The sequence below is a fragment of the Drosophila persimilis genome, unplaced genomic scaffold (assembly GCF_003286085.1).
Source record: "Drosophila persimilis strain 14011-0111.01,24,50 unplaced genomic scaffold, DperRS2 tig00000477-arrow-pilon, whole genome shotgun sequence".
Taxonomy (NCBI): Eukaryota; Metazoa; Arthropoda; class Insecta; order Diptera; family Drosophilidae; genus Drosophila; species Drosophila persimilis.
The window spans coordinates 5,158,801-5,177,490 of record NW_020825313.1 but is presented as its reverse complement, the minus strand read 5'-3'; the positions used below and the strand labels follow the sequence as shown (position 1 = coordinate 5,177,490).

General features: G+C 45.3%; 1 protein-coding gene across 2 annotated transcripts; it reads right to left on the bottom strand.

The window, feature by feature from the left end:
• Nucleotides 1–15,093: 15,093 nt before the first annotated feature.
• Nucleotides 15,094–18,004, bottom strand: LOC113566063 (2',5'-phosphodiesterase 12). 2 transcript variants are annotated; one of them, XM_026989971.1, is made up of 5 exons: nt 17,726–17,937; nt 17,392–17,652; nt 16,664–17,335; nt 15,518–15,800; nt 15,094–15,454 (listed from the first exon to the last, which is right to left on the bottom strand). In XM_026989971.1, the coding sequence occupies exons 2-5, from the start codon at nt 17,638–17,640 to the stop codon at nt 15,186–15,188; spliced, it is 1,473 nt and encodes a 490-aa protein (XP_026845772.1). In that variant the 5' UTR covers nt 17,641–17,652; nt 17,726–17,937; the 3' UTR covers nt 15,094–15,185. The 2 variants fall into 2 exon arrangements, with proteins under 2 accessions (XP_026845772.1, XP_026845773.1); XM_026989972.1 differs by lacking the exons at nt 16,664–17,335; nt 17,392–17,652 and having other exon boundaries at nt 17,726–18,004.
• Between the last annotated feature and the right edge of the window lie 686 nt (nt 18,005–18,690).

Genomic DNA, 18,690 nt, shown 5'->3' with positions numbered 1-18,690 from the left:
ATTTTGTTGCTGTCTCCGTCGAACGTCACGTCCCATTTTTCGACTCGGCCCCACCGTGGCCAAGGTCTATAACCCGGGGGATTTGGATGCGGATCTTCTCGAGGAATCCCACCAGCTCTCCTACCCTCGCCACGACCCTGACCCGAGTGTCTGAGTGCTATTGGGTTTCGCCAATTTCGCGCTTGATGCCCACCCCGTTGATGCTGCTCACTGGATGCGGTCTGTCCTACTCCTGAAGACGGTTCCGGACCAATACCACCTCGCCACGAGCGAGACAAAAATGGTTTTGGTGGCGGAATCGGCGCATCAGTCGTGCTAGACGGCTTCCTTTTCGGGATTGCTCCTCGATACTCCTGCTCGTGGTGAACCTCCTCCCGCTGCGGTTCCTTCTGCTGCTGCAGCTGTCTAACCGGCTGGAGTACCTCGTTGAGTATGTGCATCATCTCGATAAACCCCTTACGCAACTCTTCCTGCAACACCCGACTAATCGAGTCAGTGTTCGCTGCCCTGTGTGTCGCATGAGCCTGGGCCAACGATACGTTGACTGCTGATGCCAGTTCGGAAGCAAGCGTGGGTGTAGGATAAGACATTGGCCATTCTTCTGACCTGGCCTGGACCGGTGTTCTTGGCAACCCCCCCACAGCTCCAAGTTCCTCCCGAGCTTGATCAAACATCGCCCCTGACCTTTCTCCTATCTGGTCCACTGTTTTGTTTACGCGTGATCGCGTATGATACTGTCGACTACCCCCTTCTTGTGGCATCTGCACCGAGCAACACCAATATTACAAAAAAAACGAGGGGGAACGTTGTGAGTTGCTGCGGACACCGCAACTCTACACATATACCCGATACTAAGTCAGTATGGCTCTGCTCCGGCAGACGCCGCTAATATTAAACGACACGACAAAGAATGCGTGCGAGAGAGACAGAAAATCAGTCTGAGCGTGACGTAGGGCGCTGCGTAGCCAATGCAAATTGATTTGTTCCTTTTGGCTACAAAAATTATCTGATCTGATCCAAATTCAGCAAGATAGATATAGTCATTCTCTATGATTCTGCGTTTTTAGTTTTCTCGAATCTGCAATATTGTGGATTCAACAGATTTTCGTCCTTTGTGGGGGCGGATGGGGGTAGGGCGAAATTCTGAGATATACGTTTTATAGTGACATCTTAAAGGAGTGTGTGTACCAAATTTGGTTACTCTAGCCTTAATAGTCTCTGAGATTTGTGGTTGCCTCAGATTTTCGTCCTTTGCGGGGGCGGAAGGGGGTGTGGCGAAATTTTGACACAAAACGGTCAAGGTCCGATATCACAGGAGTGTGGATACCAAATTTAGTTGCTCTAGCTCTTATGGGTTCTGAGATCCTTGAACTCATATTTTGCAATTGGCAAAACCGACTATGAAACCTGTGTGTTAGAGTGAGACAGAGCGAGAAAGAGTGAAATTGCTTTCGTGATTCGGGCTGTAATAATTATACGATCTGGTTCAGATTTTGCACTCTAGAAGATATAGTCATCTTCTACGATTCTGCGCTTTTAGTTTTCTCGTATCGTCGAAATTGTGGATGCCACAGATTTTCGCCCTTTGTGGGGGCGGAAGTGGGCGGGGCGAAGTTTTGAAATATTTTTGGAGCAGTGACATATCACAGAAGTCTGGATCCAAAACATCGTTGCTCTAGCTCTTATAGTCTTTGAACATTAGGCGCTGAAGGGGACGGACAGACGGACAGACAGACATGGCTCAATCGACTCGGCTATTGATGCTGATCAAGAATATATATCCTTTATGGGGTCGGAAACGATTCCTTCTGGACGTTACACACATACACTTTTACCACAAATCTAATATACCCCAATACTCATTTTGAGTATCGGGTATAAAAAGGGAAACTCCTAAACTAAGATAATATATATTAATAAAGAAATAAATACTCCGATAAATGAATAACTAAATACCGATATAAATATTGCGCCAACTAGCGCCGTTAACGATATATATGCAATTAAATATTTGAATAAATAAATAAATAATAACATACATGTATATTCGATCGACACCTAAGACACTCAAACTTCAAACACATTCAACACAACACAAAACCTAACAACAAAAATTCCTAACATATCTTCTCCTTCTTACAAGATTCATTAAGAGGGGGACACGTGACTAGCCGGGGCCAGTAACCGCTCCAGTTTCTGCGCTCCACTTGACAGTCGCCCTACGGATATCCTACAATTACGAACACCACCTTTGTGTGGCCTGTCATCTACACTAGTCATCGCTCTACGCGATGGCCGATAAACGAGAAGCCTCACGGTGCATGAGCTCACTTTGCTTGTGATTTGTTCCTGTCATCCATCATACCGATCTGCCATGACAACAGATGCATCGCGGGTTGTCTTTACGACTCCCGGGCCACCTACTCCTCACCACCTCTCGGCAGACAGACAACAGGTCCAAAAACACGAAAGCGGCTTTGTTTTAAACAAACAGGTGCGAAACTACAATGAACATTTACCTACATGACTTACTCTAACTTATTCCAATATCACATTCCATCACAGATTTATTCGATATCACAGTCCACCAGGCAATGTGTCCGTCGCAAACTCCCTGTCCATTTTGTTGTTGAACGGCAGTGACTTACGTTCACTTGCGACATCGAATAGCGACAAAATGTTCAGCTGTAATTCGTAAGTCCCTATCACATATTTTATATTTCCGTTAACTGCCTCCGTCTATCCATCCCTAGCATCAATCACCCGCGCCATTAAGGACCAGCTTTACGCTCACCTTAAGCCTGCAGCAGCGACTTCTGCCGGGACAGCTAAACTGCACTTCGCGAGCTGTCGTCTTCTCCACAAAATTTTTTTTTTTTTTTTCATTCCCCGCCTCTGCCTTTATCAGCCCGAGTGACATTTGTTGTAATACCACCCGAACCTGCGTCAGTCCAGATGCATGCGAATTCGAAAATAGATTGGGCGCCATTTGTTACACTTGGCTTGTTTCCCAGAGGGCAATGCCGGCTAGCTGTCGACCCCAGGGCTGGGTAGTTCCCCTTGCCCGCCAAATGTAGACAAAAAAGGAGACATACTACTTCTCGGGACATCAAAACTAACAACAACCTAACAACAACAAAGAAAATCATAAACAGACGGCTATCAAGTGGGTGAAGCTTGGGTGTTATCACTTCGCGCGCCCGCCCTACCTGTGACCAAACACAACGTTCATTTTGGCCACCCTATGCTGGAATGGTAACGGCTGGCCTAATCCATGGCTTACGCCACGCGTCCTCCCTCTATTTTAAATTTAATGCATCATACTTCAATATATATCCAAGCTTTAATAATTATAAATTGACAATTTCATCTTTCTCATTAATAAATAGCTATACTCAGAATTATCACTAACCAAAAAGAAACACCAAAACGTTCGACAGAAAGGCAAACCGGGAAATAACTGCTTAAAATTTCGTTCAACCAACAGGGATACCCTCACCCATACGTAATGGAATATGTGTAGATGAGTGGATCCAGCTTTACGGGAGTTAATTTAACTCGGGCCCCTACGGAGACTTAACCTACCAAGAGCTCTTGTTAAGGGTCCCCGGGACATAAACAATAAACAATATTTTTCCACAAATCGCTCTACCAAATACGGTGGAGTGATGGGACCCCCGCGTCACCCACTAAGGGTTAATCTTCTGGAACTGAACAGCTGATCGCAGATTTAGGTTCGTGAAAGGTGTTGGTGTTTTTACATATTTTTTTCAATGGCGAAGATTTTACGTTAAACGGTTTAAGCTAATACTAAATACTGAATAAAGGACAACACACGGAACAAAATAACATTTAATGTGGAACGGTGTTTGGAGTGCAGGTTATGTTTTTTTTCTTTAAGTTCAATCGACGTGGGCGATCGCTGGCCGTGGCCGGTCAGCCCTAAATTTATATAGATCCGTGTATACGTGTGCGCGTGTGTGTGTGTGTGAATAGGGTTTCGGGGTTTTTACTTGGTAAATGAGACCAAACGTGTGGCACGCACTGGAAGGCGATGCAACGATCGTGCGGTGTGGCTAGAATCACCCTGGCAGCTAAATCGTCCTCTTTCACCCTCCCCCTTCACACGTCCCGCGCTACTTGGCTCACACACGCGCAACTGGAACGAACTCACTCAGGTCCCGTTGGACAGTCTTCTTCTCTGCAGTCGACTTTCTCGAACTCCAGTGTTCCTCTCCAGGAAATCTTCTGGCCCGGTTCTGGTGGCTATATTCCTTGCCGGCTGTTAGTAACATTTTCTGCATTACAACCTATTTTATCGCCCGCTTTTTCTGTACTCACTTCAAACTGTCTGTTTTATTCACAAAATTTCAAATTTCGACGTTACTCCGTCCACGCTCCACGATTTCCATAATCCAATCCACGTTTTCTAATATTTTCACTCCTATTTATCCCTTTTTCCCTTACTAATACATATAACTAATCCTATTCTCTTCCTTATATCCCCAGTAACGGCTCCAGCTCCCCCCGATGTCCCCATACACCATCGAGCCTCCCTGGACTTCCGCTAGATGGCGCGTCGCCCTCAGCCCTGGCCACCTATCGTTCAGGTGGGACTGGAACAATCTCTATGCTTGCATCACCCGTACAGGGACAATCAGTACTGATATCCGGCCTAACCAAATATGCGATATTCTGCAATTGTATGCAACCGTATTCTATGCGCAAAGAGTGACAATACCAAATCCGAATCAACCTCACAATTCAATCTATTGAAACTAACATCCCCTGAGGTGACTGTAGCTTGGAAACGCGACCTAAACAATCTCGCTGGTTCGGTATAAATACGCAAGCAGCATATTTACACATTCCAGACAACAAGTTTGACTAGCCCGACAGGAGGCGTCAACGGGGGAACTACTTTATCAATTCCGGATTATCACTTATGCTTCCCTTCGTCACAGACTCGACGACTTCCCCATGAAACTCAGAGGAACAACCAGTATTGGAATCCAAACAGAATCCGCAATATTCTAAAATTGTATTGGAGCAATGACAAGATCGTTTAGAGAAAACTAAAGTCAGCATTAAGCATATGAATACAAACGAGCAAAAGGTGGGACGAGCCAATAGCTGATATTGTTGCTAAAGTTACCAATACTTTTTTTGTCACTATAACTTTCCACTCGTGCCCCACGTTGGGCGCCAAAAATGTATGTAACATGTCAACGATATATTTCTATACGTCAGTAGGGGATGGATTGGAGGGGATGTCGAGGTCTCACCCTACCCCTTTACGTCACCATATCATTAGGAAATTAGAAGTCTACTCCATATTCATGGCTGACAAAATTCAGTATATTTCTCTGGACTTAATACGAGACATGTGGCTACATCATCAAAACCGAGCGAATAAGAGTTTCACTACCGAAAAGAACACAAGTCTTTAATTACAACCAGTAGGCAAATCAAGAAAAAAAATTAATGGAAATGGAAAAATAGGAGGCTTAATCACTAAAGGAGATAGAGACAAGTTTTAGATATTTATAGAGGTATATATAAATGTAATATATGAGATTAGAAATAAGGAAATTAAATATGTATAAAGAAAACGAAAAATAAAAAAATTATAGCCAAAACGCAATTTAATTACAACTAAAAAAACATTTTTGTGGTTGTTGGTTTGAGGAGATAACAAAAAATTTTATTTTTTTTTTTTTGTTTAGTGTGTTTGTCGGCTACGTTTCAATGCATTACAAAAATGCATGGAAAGCGAGCAATGCAAGCTGAAAACAGAATTGGCAACGAAGAGAACGAAAAGCTTCGAGCGTGGGGAACGCAAGCGTTGCGCTCTCTTATCAGCAGCGACTGGCCGCTGCGCATGTCTTTTACAATTTTACAAATTCAGGCGCAAAAGAGAACCGGGAAATTGGGTCACTTACAGCTTCAATACAGTGGTCCATCGCTGAAAGGCGCCTTTCGTGTTGGAGCTGTGAAAACAAGGTTAATGTGTGCCCTGATCGGAGGGGGATTGGTAAATGGGGGGGTGATCTCTATGATTAAGTTTTTCTTTCTCCAATCAGCACAATAAATTCAGTTTTGGGAACTTTCACTTTCACGGCTATCGAGGTATGACTGTGACGCAGCGTTAATGAAAGTTACATAGGCATAAAAGGGTTCAGAAGGAATCAAAGAAAATGACAATTAAAGCTACACTATGCTACAAAATCTGTGTCTGGATCCGTAGCGGCTTCTTTTAGACCGTCGCAGAAAGCGAGTTAGCGGCGCCTACGGGGAGGAGGGGTGATCTCTATGCGTCCGTGCGATGGAGGTTATGTAGCCGGGCAGGTGAACTTTCCAACGATTGCACGTGGTCCCAACTATGCTATGCCCTGCAGCGATAATTGGCCCAAGGTTATTGCATGCGATATACCCGAGCACCATAGCGCTAACCTACCCTGTGTTACGTGTCACCTACGTACGTCTGAGTATATAAATCCTGCCAGGCTAGCTGTTATTCAGCGAAGGGAAGCACACGCTTTGGGTTTCCGGCCTCTGCTCGTCGGCTATTGGAGTGATGTTCTTGCCCCCCCTCCTGCTGGTGGCCCATACGCATTATACCGCGAATGAAGTAGCGTGTCACGACGAAAATGCTTAACCGGGAGACACTGTTTATCCCTGAATAGAATTATAGCTGTGTGCTAGAAAGGTATCTCAAACTCCTCATCTGGTGTTGTCGAGGTCGTGTCGCCCACCCTGCCATGGCCATTCCAAGCCGTTCGATTCAATGACGGAATGGCCCCTTTGTCCTGGGCGTCCTACATGGGGAGTTTGCCAGCGAAAGCAAAGCGGTAGATAAATACATTATAAAGTTTAGTCACTTACTGGCTAAAACAATAACATTACCGCAAATACCATGATATAAACACCCACATTGAAAGAATAGCTAAATGAAATATATGTATAAAATTCCTAAAAATAATTGGCAAGCTAATCTGCTTGCTGATTCCGTAATGTTACGAATTCAACCCGAGTGGGCCCTTCTCCCTCCCACTCACCGATCGGCCCTTCTCCCTCCCACTCACCGATCGGCCTTAGTTCCCTTGTTTCAAGTTTGATTTATTAATAATATAATTTACTCAATGTCCACTCATACCTTTTCTCCAGTTTATGGCTCCATCGGCGAAAGCGCTTTCCTCGATGAGTACCTAAAGCTGCTGTGGTGGAAAAACACTTAAATGGGCACAAGGTTGGGGGAAATCATATTCGCAGATCGGCGAGAGTCACGAGAAGCCACTACCGGGATCAAATCTAATTTTCTCCTAATTAACTCCGTATAAAAACCATGATTAATTACACTATTACAACCACAAATACAATTATTCCGTCAATCAGTTCTCCCTCTGCTCTCCTATTCTCTTTCTCCCTCTGTTATCTTTGCTTCCTTTCCACCTCCAGGGCGAAAGGGAACAGCACAAATTCTGTCCACTGCTTCTGCAGGTGAAAAGTACGCGAATGCAAAGAAAAGGCCAACAGCAAATCTCCGACTGTGTTAGATCGACACTTTCTCTCCTCCGATCTGCTCGCGACCAAGGGACGGGCCCTCCTTATCTGCCGCGTCGCGCTCGATTACTAAAGCGGCGACGCCAACGACTCGGGAAGCTAGCCGCTTGGGGACCGAGCGCTTCCCAAATGTCTTCTCCCTCTGCTTCTCCGATGGCTGAGCGCTTTCCAGACAATCCCAAAGGTTTAAACGCCACTTTGTTAGGCCTGCGGCTGCTGTTGTTTGCTGGCTGGCTTCCTTGGACGATCGAATCCGCACTGATTAACTCGGTTTGCTATCTGGTCTGATGAGCTTGTGAGGTAGCTCAAAGGGGGCCTAGCTGAGGCCACCGGACGGGTCGCGGGTTGCGGATAGCGAACGGCCAACCTCGGTAGGTCAGCTGCGAATAAGCGGGCATCCCTCATGGGAGAGTACCGAAATAAGCAGTCCCGGACAGCCAGCGGGTGTTCGCGAAGCAGCAACACTGACGATGCGCTTGTGGTGCCGCCTCAATAAGTAGCTCACACACTCCCATCCATACACAATACCTACCCATATCCCAACCCCCACATCCACCTCACACCGGGCCGGACTAAGTGTGTTACTCGACCCGTGCCGAGAGTCAGCCTGGCTGGGGGCCCGGTATAAAAAAAATAGCCCAGTCTCTAACGGAGGGCTCAGGGACTTGGCAGCCCCCTGTTCTAATGATGCCTTACCCGGGCAACGTGGATCTCTGCCCGGGCTGACCTTTCCCTTTCTCTGCATCTCGTGGGAACAAGATGTATAACAATAAAAACAAAACCAAAAAAAAAACAAATGAGTGCGGCGCTCCCCAAATGCCAACTGGGAGCAATCCCAAGCTCGGGAAGGCAGCGGCCCAAAGGCCTGGCCCAACCGGCTCTATAGTGGGGAATACCCACAAGGTGGAAGGTGCCTGTGCGAACCCGAGGGGGTCCCATCCCGAATCCGGTGTGGGTGGCAAGGTAACTCCCGAAGCTGACACCTTGGAAGGGAAGCTAAGCAATATTGCGGCTGCCCGACCTTCTGGTAAAGCGGAGGGGGTTGACTTGCCGTCGACAAGTGCCCAAGCCAGACGATACTCATATGCCGAAAAGAGGAGTGCAGGGCACATACTCCGTCGGCAACACGCCAGCAGTGAAGCCAGCCCATCAGCCGAATGGCTGAAGAAGGTGGAATGGGCTTCGGCCGTACTTCCGGAGTTCACCTTAGAACAGAAAAAGGTGGCTCCCCAAGCCAAGAGGCAGCGCTCGCAGGAGACACCGGGACCGGTAGCAAAGCGCTCCAGAGTGCTGCCAAATGTCTCCTTTGCGCAGATTGCCAAGGAGAGGACGCTAATTGGTGTCCTCGACAAAGGCAGCGCAGAGGGGAGAATCCCAAGGAGTCAGTGGAAGTGGGTGGAAGCGGCATTGGCCGACCGCTGCTTCGAACTCCTCGACAAAGACCCTGGACCTCCGCCAGTCTGCAAGGACATGGGGTGGTTCCAGGGCAATGTAAAGATAATTGCCTGCGAAGACGAGCGCTCTGTGAAGCTGTACAAAGCGGCGGTAGCGCAGGTCGGCGAGGTCTATGCTGGGGCGAAACTCGTCGCAGTCGACTGGAGCGAGGTGCCCAGCAGACCGAGGGCCAGAATTTGGGTGCCGGCTACCTTTAAGGAGCCAGAACGCATCCTCAAGATGTTGCAGAGGTGCAACCCAGGACTACCAACCTCCGATTGGAAGGTAGCCAAAGTTGAGACGACACAAGGGCCGACTAACCAGGCAGTTCTCGTTCTCAATAAAGAGTCGCTGGCCCCGATAGAGGCAGCAAAAGGAGAGCTCAACTTCGGCTTCAGCTCGGTCACCATCAAGGTGTACAAATCGGACGCGGCGCTTCCTGTCGTCAACCCAGACGTGCAGGATGTCGTTGCGGAGATCGAAGCGCCTGACGACGAGCTGGAGCCAGACCAGGAAGGCTTCTCCTCAGATACAGAACTGATGCTCGACTTCGAGTCAATGTGCCGAGAGAGAGTCTCAGATGACTCGGACGCGGACATCACGGTGGTGGAGAATCTTGAAGATGGTCCTAAGGATCCTTCAAATAAATCTCCACCACTGTAAAGCAGCATCGGCTGCTCTCATACTCCGCCTAGACGCAAGCGGAGCCGACGTAGTCCTGATCCAGGAGCCTTGGGTGGTAGGAGGCAAGGTCTGTGGATTGGGGACGAGGGAATACAAGATCATTGTATCCCAAAATGAAGGTAAAATCCGTACCTGCATACTTGCTAGAAAGCACCTAAATATCTTTCTGCTCCACAATTATAGCGATGGAGATAACACGGCGGCAAGCCTAGAACTAAGAGGTCATCATCTCAGGCTGGTGGCATCCTATATGGCCCACGAGGAGGATGATCCTCCGAGCGACCTTGTTCGCAAAATAGCCAGCGACAGCGAAAGGACGGACAAAGACCTACTTATAGGTTGCGATGCCAACGCCCACCACACCCAATGGGGGAGTACGGACACGAATGTAAGGGGTGAGTCACTGTTCAGCTTCATCCTGAACTCAAATTTATTCATATGCAATCGGGGTAATGACCCCACTTTTATAATTAAAAATCGGCAGGAGGTCATTGACCTCACGCTAGTGTCAAGCAAACTGCTGGACACAATCAAGAGCTGGAGAGTCCTAGGAGACCACTCCTTCTCGGACCACAGGTATATCGAGACGATATTATCCTTCGATATTCCCAAACCAACAGACTATATCAACCCCAGAAAAGCCAACTGGGAAAAATATAGCACAACGCTGGAGGAGCTACTCCCTCCTAACGCCCCTAACTGCCCGAACACTGAAGACAACCTAAACCGTCTTGTGTACAGGTTTACGGATGCGTGCAACAAAGCCTTCAAGGCAGCATGTCCCTCTACCAGACCAAGGGGAAAAAAGAAACCCCCCTGGTGGTCCAAGCAACTAGACACCCTTCGTAGAACTTGCAGGACTCTATTCAACAGAGCCACAAGAACTAAGGAGGATACTCACTGGGCAGACTATAAAACCAGTCTAGCACTATACAAAAAGGAAACGAGGAAGGCTAAAAGAGCCTCCTGGCAAAAATTTTGCTCCGAAATCGAGGAAACCTCGGAGGCCGCAAGACTCCGGAAAGTTCTCTCAAAAACCACCCCCTCGGTAGGGTACCTCAAAAAGAATGATGGCACGTGGACCAACTCTAGTGAGGAGTCCCTGCACATTTTGCTCGACACGCACTTCCCCGGATGCACATCCACCGAGCCGTCTCACCTCCCAAGAGAGGGATCGGTAGAATCGATGGACCATATCCTTACAAAACGGAACATAAGTTGGGCAGTAAACAGCTTCAACCCGTTTAAATCGCCAGGCCCGGACCAGGTAATCCCGGCCCAGCTTCAGAGGGCCGGGGAGACGGCCATCAACTGGCTACATAGTATCTTCAGGAAGATACTGGCGGTATGTACAATACCGCAAGCGTGGCTTAAGGCTAGGATAGTTTTCATCCCTAAAGCAGGCAAAGCCTCACACTCAACCCCAAAAGACTTTAGACCAATCAGTTTATCGTCTTTCCTACTCAAAACCTTTGAGAGACTTATCGGGTTACAATTACGGACCACCATAAGTCCCCAGCTGTACTCAAGTGCGCAGCATGCCTACCGGAAAGGAAAATCCACGGAAACGGCACTTCACGAAGTGATCTCGAGTGTAGAAAAATCCCTGCATCTCAAAGAATACTCACTAATAGCTTTTCTCGATATCGAGGGAGCCTTCAACAACGTCACACCGGGCGCCATTACTGAAGCCCTGACTGACCTGGGGGTGGACCGTCACTTGGTGATGCTCATTGATCAATTGCTCATACGCAGGACGGTGACATCATCGATGGGATCGTCCACCCAGTCAAGGTATGTCAACAGAGGAACCCCGCAAGGGGGAGTTCTGTCTCCTCTTCTATGGAACATTGCAGTCAATAAGATTCTATGCGACCTGGAAGAGGGGGGCTGTAAAGTAGTGGCATACGCGGATGACGTTGCAATTATCTTTGCGGGGAAATACCCCCAAACACTATGCGACCTAATGACCGCAAAGCTTGCTCGATTGTCCGAATGGACAGAATCGCGCGGATTGGGACTGAATCCCTCGAAAACGGAACTCGTGTTATTCACAAAAAAATACAAGGTGCCGCCCCTCAACCCCCCAACACTAAACGGATACAGGCTCTCCTTCAGCGACAGTGCCAGTTACTTAGGGTTGGTAATTGACAAAAAGCTTAGCTGGAACCTGAATGTCAAGGATAGAGTGAGGAAGGCAACGACAGCACTCTATACTTGCAAAAAAGCTATCGGCCTAAAGTGGGGCATGAACCCAAGCATAGTCCGATGGATATATCTGGCAATAGTCAGACCTATAATACTCTACGGAGTTACTGTCTGGTGGCCTGCCCTAGCGAAAAGGACAATAACCAATCAGCTGGGCAAGGTTCAGCGAACAGCCGCCCTCTGCATCAGTGGAGCTCTTCGAACTACACCAAATGATGCGCTAAACGCCATGTTATGCCTTCAGAGCCTTGACTTTGCAGGAAAGGAGCGGGCAGAAATGGCAGCAATACGTCTTAGGGACTCTGAACAATGGGTACCCCAGAACATAGGTCACTCATCTATACTAAACAAAAACAACAAGGTCCCAGCAAGAACGGACTATCAAGTTCCAATGGAGCACACGGAGACTCCATTCAGCATAATCATCCCTCATAGAGACGATTGGCTCGAGGGACCCCCCGGCCCAGACGGGGCCATAAGCATCTTCACGGATGGCTCAAAACTGGACGGCAGGGTTGGAGGAGGAATCTACTCTGAACAACTTAACATAAGGCAATCTTTCAGGCTTCCGGATCACTGTAGCGTCTTCCAAGCGGAAGTTACAGCAATCAGGGAGGCTCTGTACTGCCTTCATACGGTTACCACCACGGCAACCAATCTAAACATCTACAGCGACAGCCAAGCTGCGATCAGATCACTTAACGCGATCTCCTCGAACTCGGCTACTGTGGCGAAGTGCCGCAGATCTCTTCACGAGATGGCTCAGCAATTTGCTATCAGCCTTATATGAGTCCCGGGTCACCGGGATATCGAGGGCAACTGCATAGCGGACGAGCTGGCCAGATCTGGCACTACAACCCCCCTTCTCCAAGATAAGGAGGATATTTGTATGCCTATGGCCACCTGCAAGCTCATCATAAAAGAACAGTACACGCTACTGATAGACAACAAGTGGCAAACAGGGCCACGTTGTCGCACAGCTCGGCAAACATGGCCGACCATAGACAAGAAGCGCACCTCAGAGCTCTGCAAACTAGGCAGGGAAAGGTGCAGCGCAGTCATACGTTCCCTCACAGGACACTGGCTAGTAGGCACCCACGCAAACAGGCTGGGTGCCCCATACAATGATTTCTGCCGCAGCTGCAGAGACGAGGACGAGGAGGAAACAGTGGAACACCTGTTCTGTTCCTGTCCAGCTCTCAGCAGAAGGAGGCTGCATTACTTGGGCTCTGCCTTTCTGAACGACATCTCGGAGATGTCCACGCTATGTCCCAGAAAGATCGTCAACTTTATAAGGGCATCTGGATGGGACAACTGTTGACATGAAGTCTCATCTGCAGGGAGGGAATGATCCCAAACGGTATCACAACGGGCCGAAACCGGCCTATGTGTGCTGGGCTCCGAGGGAGCTTGGCGGCCGTCTCTACCTAACCTAACCTAACTCGGTTTGCTAAGCGCCAAGACCCCAATCGGACTCAGCGCTATACGGCTTCTGACGACTGAATAGCCCACTCGCCTTCAACAAAGAAGCTCGCAGTCGAATATTGGATTTAGATATTTAGATTTCCTAGCGTTTTTCTTTCACTAAATTCTTTCTTTTTCCTTTTCGTCGGACCGATGCGCAACCGACTCAATTGACTTTCACGAGGGAATAGCCAATAGGGACACCAACGTTCGGCGGCAAATCCTCTAACAGGTCCCTGGATGAATTTTTAACCGAGATAGCCTGACTTTTCGACCTGTTAACGCCTCTTTGGTTTTCCCTCGACCCATCATTCGCCTGCCACTCTGAGCACCAGATGGCGCCCCAAAAACTCCGAATTTGCTGCTACAAGCGCTACACCTGTATCGGTAGTGCCCACCCGCAACCGTTACAAAATCTTAGCCATTAGCAATTTAATTTTCAATATGCATCATTACTCTCAGTTCGTTAGACATGTTAAATACACAAGGCATCTAAGATGTCTGGATCTTCTTAGACCACGTATTTTCTGCCGTCGTTTTGCTTCAAAACAAGCAATTGTAAAAATAGAAGTCATTTTAATCACGTTACATTTTTACTAAGCAGCAAGCTCAGCTGTTCTTGTTGCCAAAAAAAAAAAATTAAAAATGAAACATATCGACAAAAAAAACGAGGGGGAACGTTGTGAGTTGCTGCGGACACCGCAACTCTACAGTTATACCCGATACTAAGTCAGTATGGCTCTCCTCCGGCAGACGCCGCTAATATTAAACGACACGACAAAGAGTGCGTGCGAGAGAGACAGAAAATCAGTCTGAGCGTGACGTCGGGCGCTGCGTAGCCAGTGCAAATTGATTGGTTCCTTTTGGCTATAAAAATGATCTGATCTGATCCAGATTCAGCAATCTGATAGATATGGTCGTTCTCTATGATTCTGCGAAATTTTGAGATATACGTTTTATAGTGAGATCTAACAGGAGTGCGGATACTAATATTGGTTACTCTAGCCTTAATAGTCTCTGAGATTTGTGAATATCCCCAGATTTTCATCCTTTGCGGGGGCGGAAGGGGGTGTGGCGAAATTTTGAAACAAACTCGTCTCGGTCCGATATATTAGGAGTGTGGATACCAAATTTGGTTGCTCTAGCTTTTATAGTCTCTGAGATCTAGGCTCTAATGTTTTACTTTAAGCAAAGCCGCCTATGCCACGTGTGTTAGAGAGAGACAGGGCGAGAAAAAATTAAATTGTTTTCTTGATGCTGGCTATAATAATAATGCGATCCAATTCAGATTCTGCAGTCTAAAAGATATAGTCATTCTCTACGATTCGTTGTTTTTGCTTTTCTCGTATCTTTAAAATTGTGGGTGCCACAATCACAGAAGTCTGGATCCAAAACATCGTTGCTCTAGCTCTTATAGTCTTTGAGCATTAGGCGATGAAGGGGACGGACAGACGGACAGACAGACATGGCTCAATCGACTCGGCTATTGATGCTGATCAAGAATATATATACTTTATGGGGTCGGAAACGATTCCTTCTGGACGTTACACACATCCACTTTTACCACAAATCTAATATACCCCAATACTCATTTTGAGTATCGGGTATAAAAAAAAGAAAACATACCAAACGTACCAAACAATAATTGACTTCATCGATGAAATTCATGTAAGACTATAATAAGTACTCCAACATCTACTATACTAAAAAATTTCAAAAATAAAAAATCACTATGGGAGATTTACATGTTTTCTAATAATGGCGAATTTGATTAATGTTTGAAATTTGCTAATTTAAATACAAATAAATGGTTCCAAACATTTTGAAAAAGTTTAACTGACAGACTCAAAGCTTAAATCGGCCACCAGAGCAATGTGATCTGATGGAAAACAGATAGATGGTATAGCAGTATGAGCGGTTAGTTGTTCTTCCGTTGGCAATGGTAAACATTGTAGTAGTTCAAAGCGATCCTGCTGGCAAAATATATAATCCAAGCATCCAGAAAAGAGAGCCGTGTAGTTTGTATACCTAGGTTTACCGCAGGCTGAAAACATTTTAAAAGGCTGCGCGAGCTCCACATCTACAACGGCTTCATCAGGATCTAAAATAGATACATTTTCGATTAAAAGTTATCAGTTCTTAACAAAGCCTTTCTTTAACCTACTGCTGCACCAATCACTAAATTGTTTATCTACGAACTGCTCGGTCATTAATTTGTAGACTCCGCAATCAGGAACACTATTAAAGTCACCGCAAAATATTAGTCCAATATTTTGTGGGTCAGTGATATTATGTTCCTTCACAGACTGTTTATGTAAGTACTCGATGTAAGTCAGAGCAAACCCGATTTGCAACAACCTGATGTGGTCTGCGTCCGGGTGAAAATATAAATGTGTGTTGGCCACCAGCATGTACTTATCAGTTTTCTTAACTTTAAGCAAACAAATCTGCAAGGAATTTGATTATTAGTTTACATTTATAATTTATCGATATATGTATATATAGTGGCGAGCACATGTGGATACATGTTTATCACTTTTCACTTTAAACGCCTGTAAAATCTTTAAAAAAGGATCAATCCTTGTGATTTTGTTTCATAGATTCTTTAATTTAGGGAGAAAGAAAAAAAACAATAATTTCAATTCAAAGAGATCCTTTTCCTTACGAGATTTTAATTTGTTAAAAAAAAAGTGCATGTATCCACTTTGGCACGTTTTAAATTTTTTAAAAATATTTGTTCCAAAGGGCCTTAGGTTTTATCTTGCAAGGTATCATGCGCCACTCCGACTTCACGCGCTTCTAAAGACTCACCCAATCCCTTTGGTGCAGACTCGTACTTTTCCAATGTTTTTTAAACAGAGCCCATCGATTTTCAATGGGATTTGGATCTGGGCTATTCAGCAGGCCACTGGATTAAGTGAAAACTTGAGTTATTTGTAGATTTTTCACGAGTTTAGCCTTGTTCGTCGGGCCACCGTCTTGCTATAAAGTTATTTCGGATGTTGGGAAGACACATTTGTCTAAAAAATTTGACAAAATGGGTTCCTAAGTATAAAGATAATATTCTATCTTCATTATTCTATTCATTATTCATTGTTCTATTGTTTAAAAAACATTGGAAAAGTACGCGTCTGTCTTTGGGATCGCGTGAAGTCGGAATGGCGCATGATACCTTGCAAGGACCTGCTAAATTTAGTCGAGAGTATGCCAAAACTTATTTGGAATAAGATAAAACCCAAGGCCCATTGGAACAAATATTTTCAAACAATTATTAAAGTGAAAAAATTTGTGCTCTCCACTGTAAATGCACCTGTAGAGTTGTTGATCGATTACAAATGCGTGCTGCTAGTTTCTTATTAGTTTTAATTTTGTTCCAAAGAGGTTCGAAAATAGGTAAAGCCGGTATGCTGTTGCCCAGATGCAGTACATGAGATCCCAACAAATCAAAACGCGACCTACGATAGAAAACGGAAACACCTTCAGTGCACGTGCCTTTTGGTGCCATCATTCCATAAAAATTGTGTGGTGGCATTTCCAGTACACTTTTAAAATCGACGTCGAAAATCTTTTGGTCTACTTCTTGAAGACAAATTAAATCAGCATTGTACCCTATAAGTTCTTTTATTAATAGTTGTTTTCTGTAGTCAGTTAGCAGAGATTGTCGTGAACAATAGGGAAATAAGGTTTGACGAGAGTATTCACTGTCCGCATACAAGTCTGCCAATATATTATAGGTTACCACCCGAAAATGGCTAGGCTCCATTAGTAAATTTGCTGTGTGTCGCTGTCGCATCTGAAAAGGAAAAAAATCTGGACCAGCCTGTACCACACATTTTGAAATCTCTTCTGCCATAGGTCCGCTTATTCCTTGTTTATTTCGTGGAATAACAGCAAACTTTATATAGTATCCAACGTCTTTTTTCGCTATTTGATAAGTAAGACCTTCACCACATTTCTCCCAATTCGCCGTTTTGGCATCCCGCTGTAAAAGAATTTAAATTGATAGAGAACTAGAAGAGATTACGGAAGAGGCTTTACCTGTGTTGATTTGAACCACATACCGTAGCAATGCTCACGAACAGCGAACTGAATATGTAATTTACTTGGGTAAATCAGGCAGCCAGCTAATATGCACTTTGGGAGTTGCAGCAAATCTACCCACGGTTGGTTTAACACGATATCGAATATTTGATCTATCACACGCAGTTTTACACCAGTAAAATTGTCTTGTAGCAGTTCAGCCAATGTTATCTGATGGAAGCTGCTATCACATCTGTCACGATACATTTCAATTTTTACCTTCAGAGTTTTAAGAATTAAATTCGAAAAAAGGAATGTTATCTGAATGTAAAATTTCTTTTTTTAAACTTACCTCAGGTAGGGCTCTTGAATTTTGTTCAGCAGTTGAGCCACGTTTGCTTGATTTATTCAAAGATTTTTCAAGTTCTTTTTCGACGTTGCTTCGAATGCGCAAAAGAAGTTTAAAAACAGGTTCACCCTTTTTTCGACAAAAGCTAAAGTCTCGATCCACGTTAAGTTCTTGGTTAACATATCGAAATACAATATTTATTTCATCTGTTACTTCCACATAGCGAATATATACTTTATTTATATCCATAGTAATACGGCGAGAATTTGTTATTATATTAAGAGTGCATTTCAAGAGGACAGAGACAGAAGGCAGAAACATGTCTGTAGGGTTGATAACAAAATCGATAGCTCTACCGATACTCTCTATGGTTGAACAATTGTGGGCTCTGCACACGGAGCCCATCCAGGGGGAATGGTGGGATTTTGTTTACAGATGTGAAACTCCGATTCACACTGGCACCATCCACATCCGTCAAAAACAGCTGATGCAAATAACAAGTAAATTAAATTTGCGCGAAATATTTATTCATTTTTTTTCTTATAATGGATGATGAAGATATAGCAATTTTTTCGGCAAATAGCATTAATCGGAAAAATTCTTAATAGTTCTTGACAATAGCGCCATAATATTGTGCTGTAGTATTTTACACAATATATTAACTATGCACAACAGCGCGATTAAGGAAAATTGGGAGCTTGCAACATATTACCAGCGCGAATAGCCCGATAGCAGCAACAGTTCTGCTGACTTTGATCGGTCAGCAGAACAGATACGATCTGAAATCGCAAAATATTGGGTAGACCGTAATGAAAATTAGTAACTTATTTACTTATATTTTTTGAAACTTTTAACAAGTCGTTCTGGAATTTCGTTTGGGTACTGGGTACTGCTCTTCCTTCTTTCTGTGGTGGCCCTTCTGTTCTTCGAGTTGGTCTCTGGCGATCTCTACCAGACACGAAATGTCA

What these genes read in the sequence shown, in the direction of transcription:
- LOC113566063 (XM_026989971.1), bottom strand. Translation starts at nt 17,640, where the DNA reads ATGTATCGTGACAGATGTGATAGCAGCTTCCATCAGATAACATTGGCT. An exon ending in TGTGGTTCAAATCAACACAG is followed by an intron (nt 17,336 to 17,391) that starts GTAAAGCCTCTT and finishes ATTCTTTTACAG; the next exon opens with CGGGATGCCAAAACGGCGAA. An exon ending in ATTTAGTGATTGGTGCAGCA is followed by an intron (nt 15,455 to 15,517) that starts GTAGGTTAAAGA and finishes TATCTATTTTAG; the next exon opens with ATCCTGATGAAGCCGTTGTA.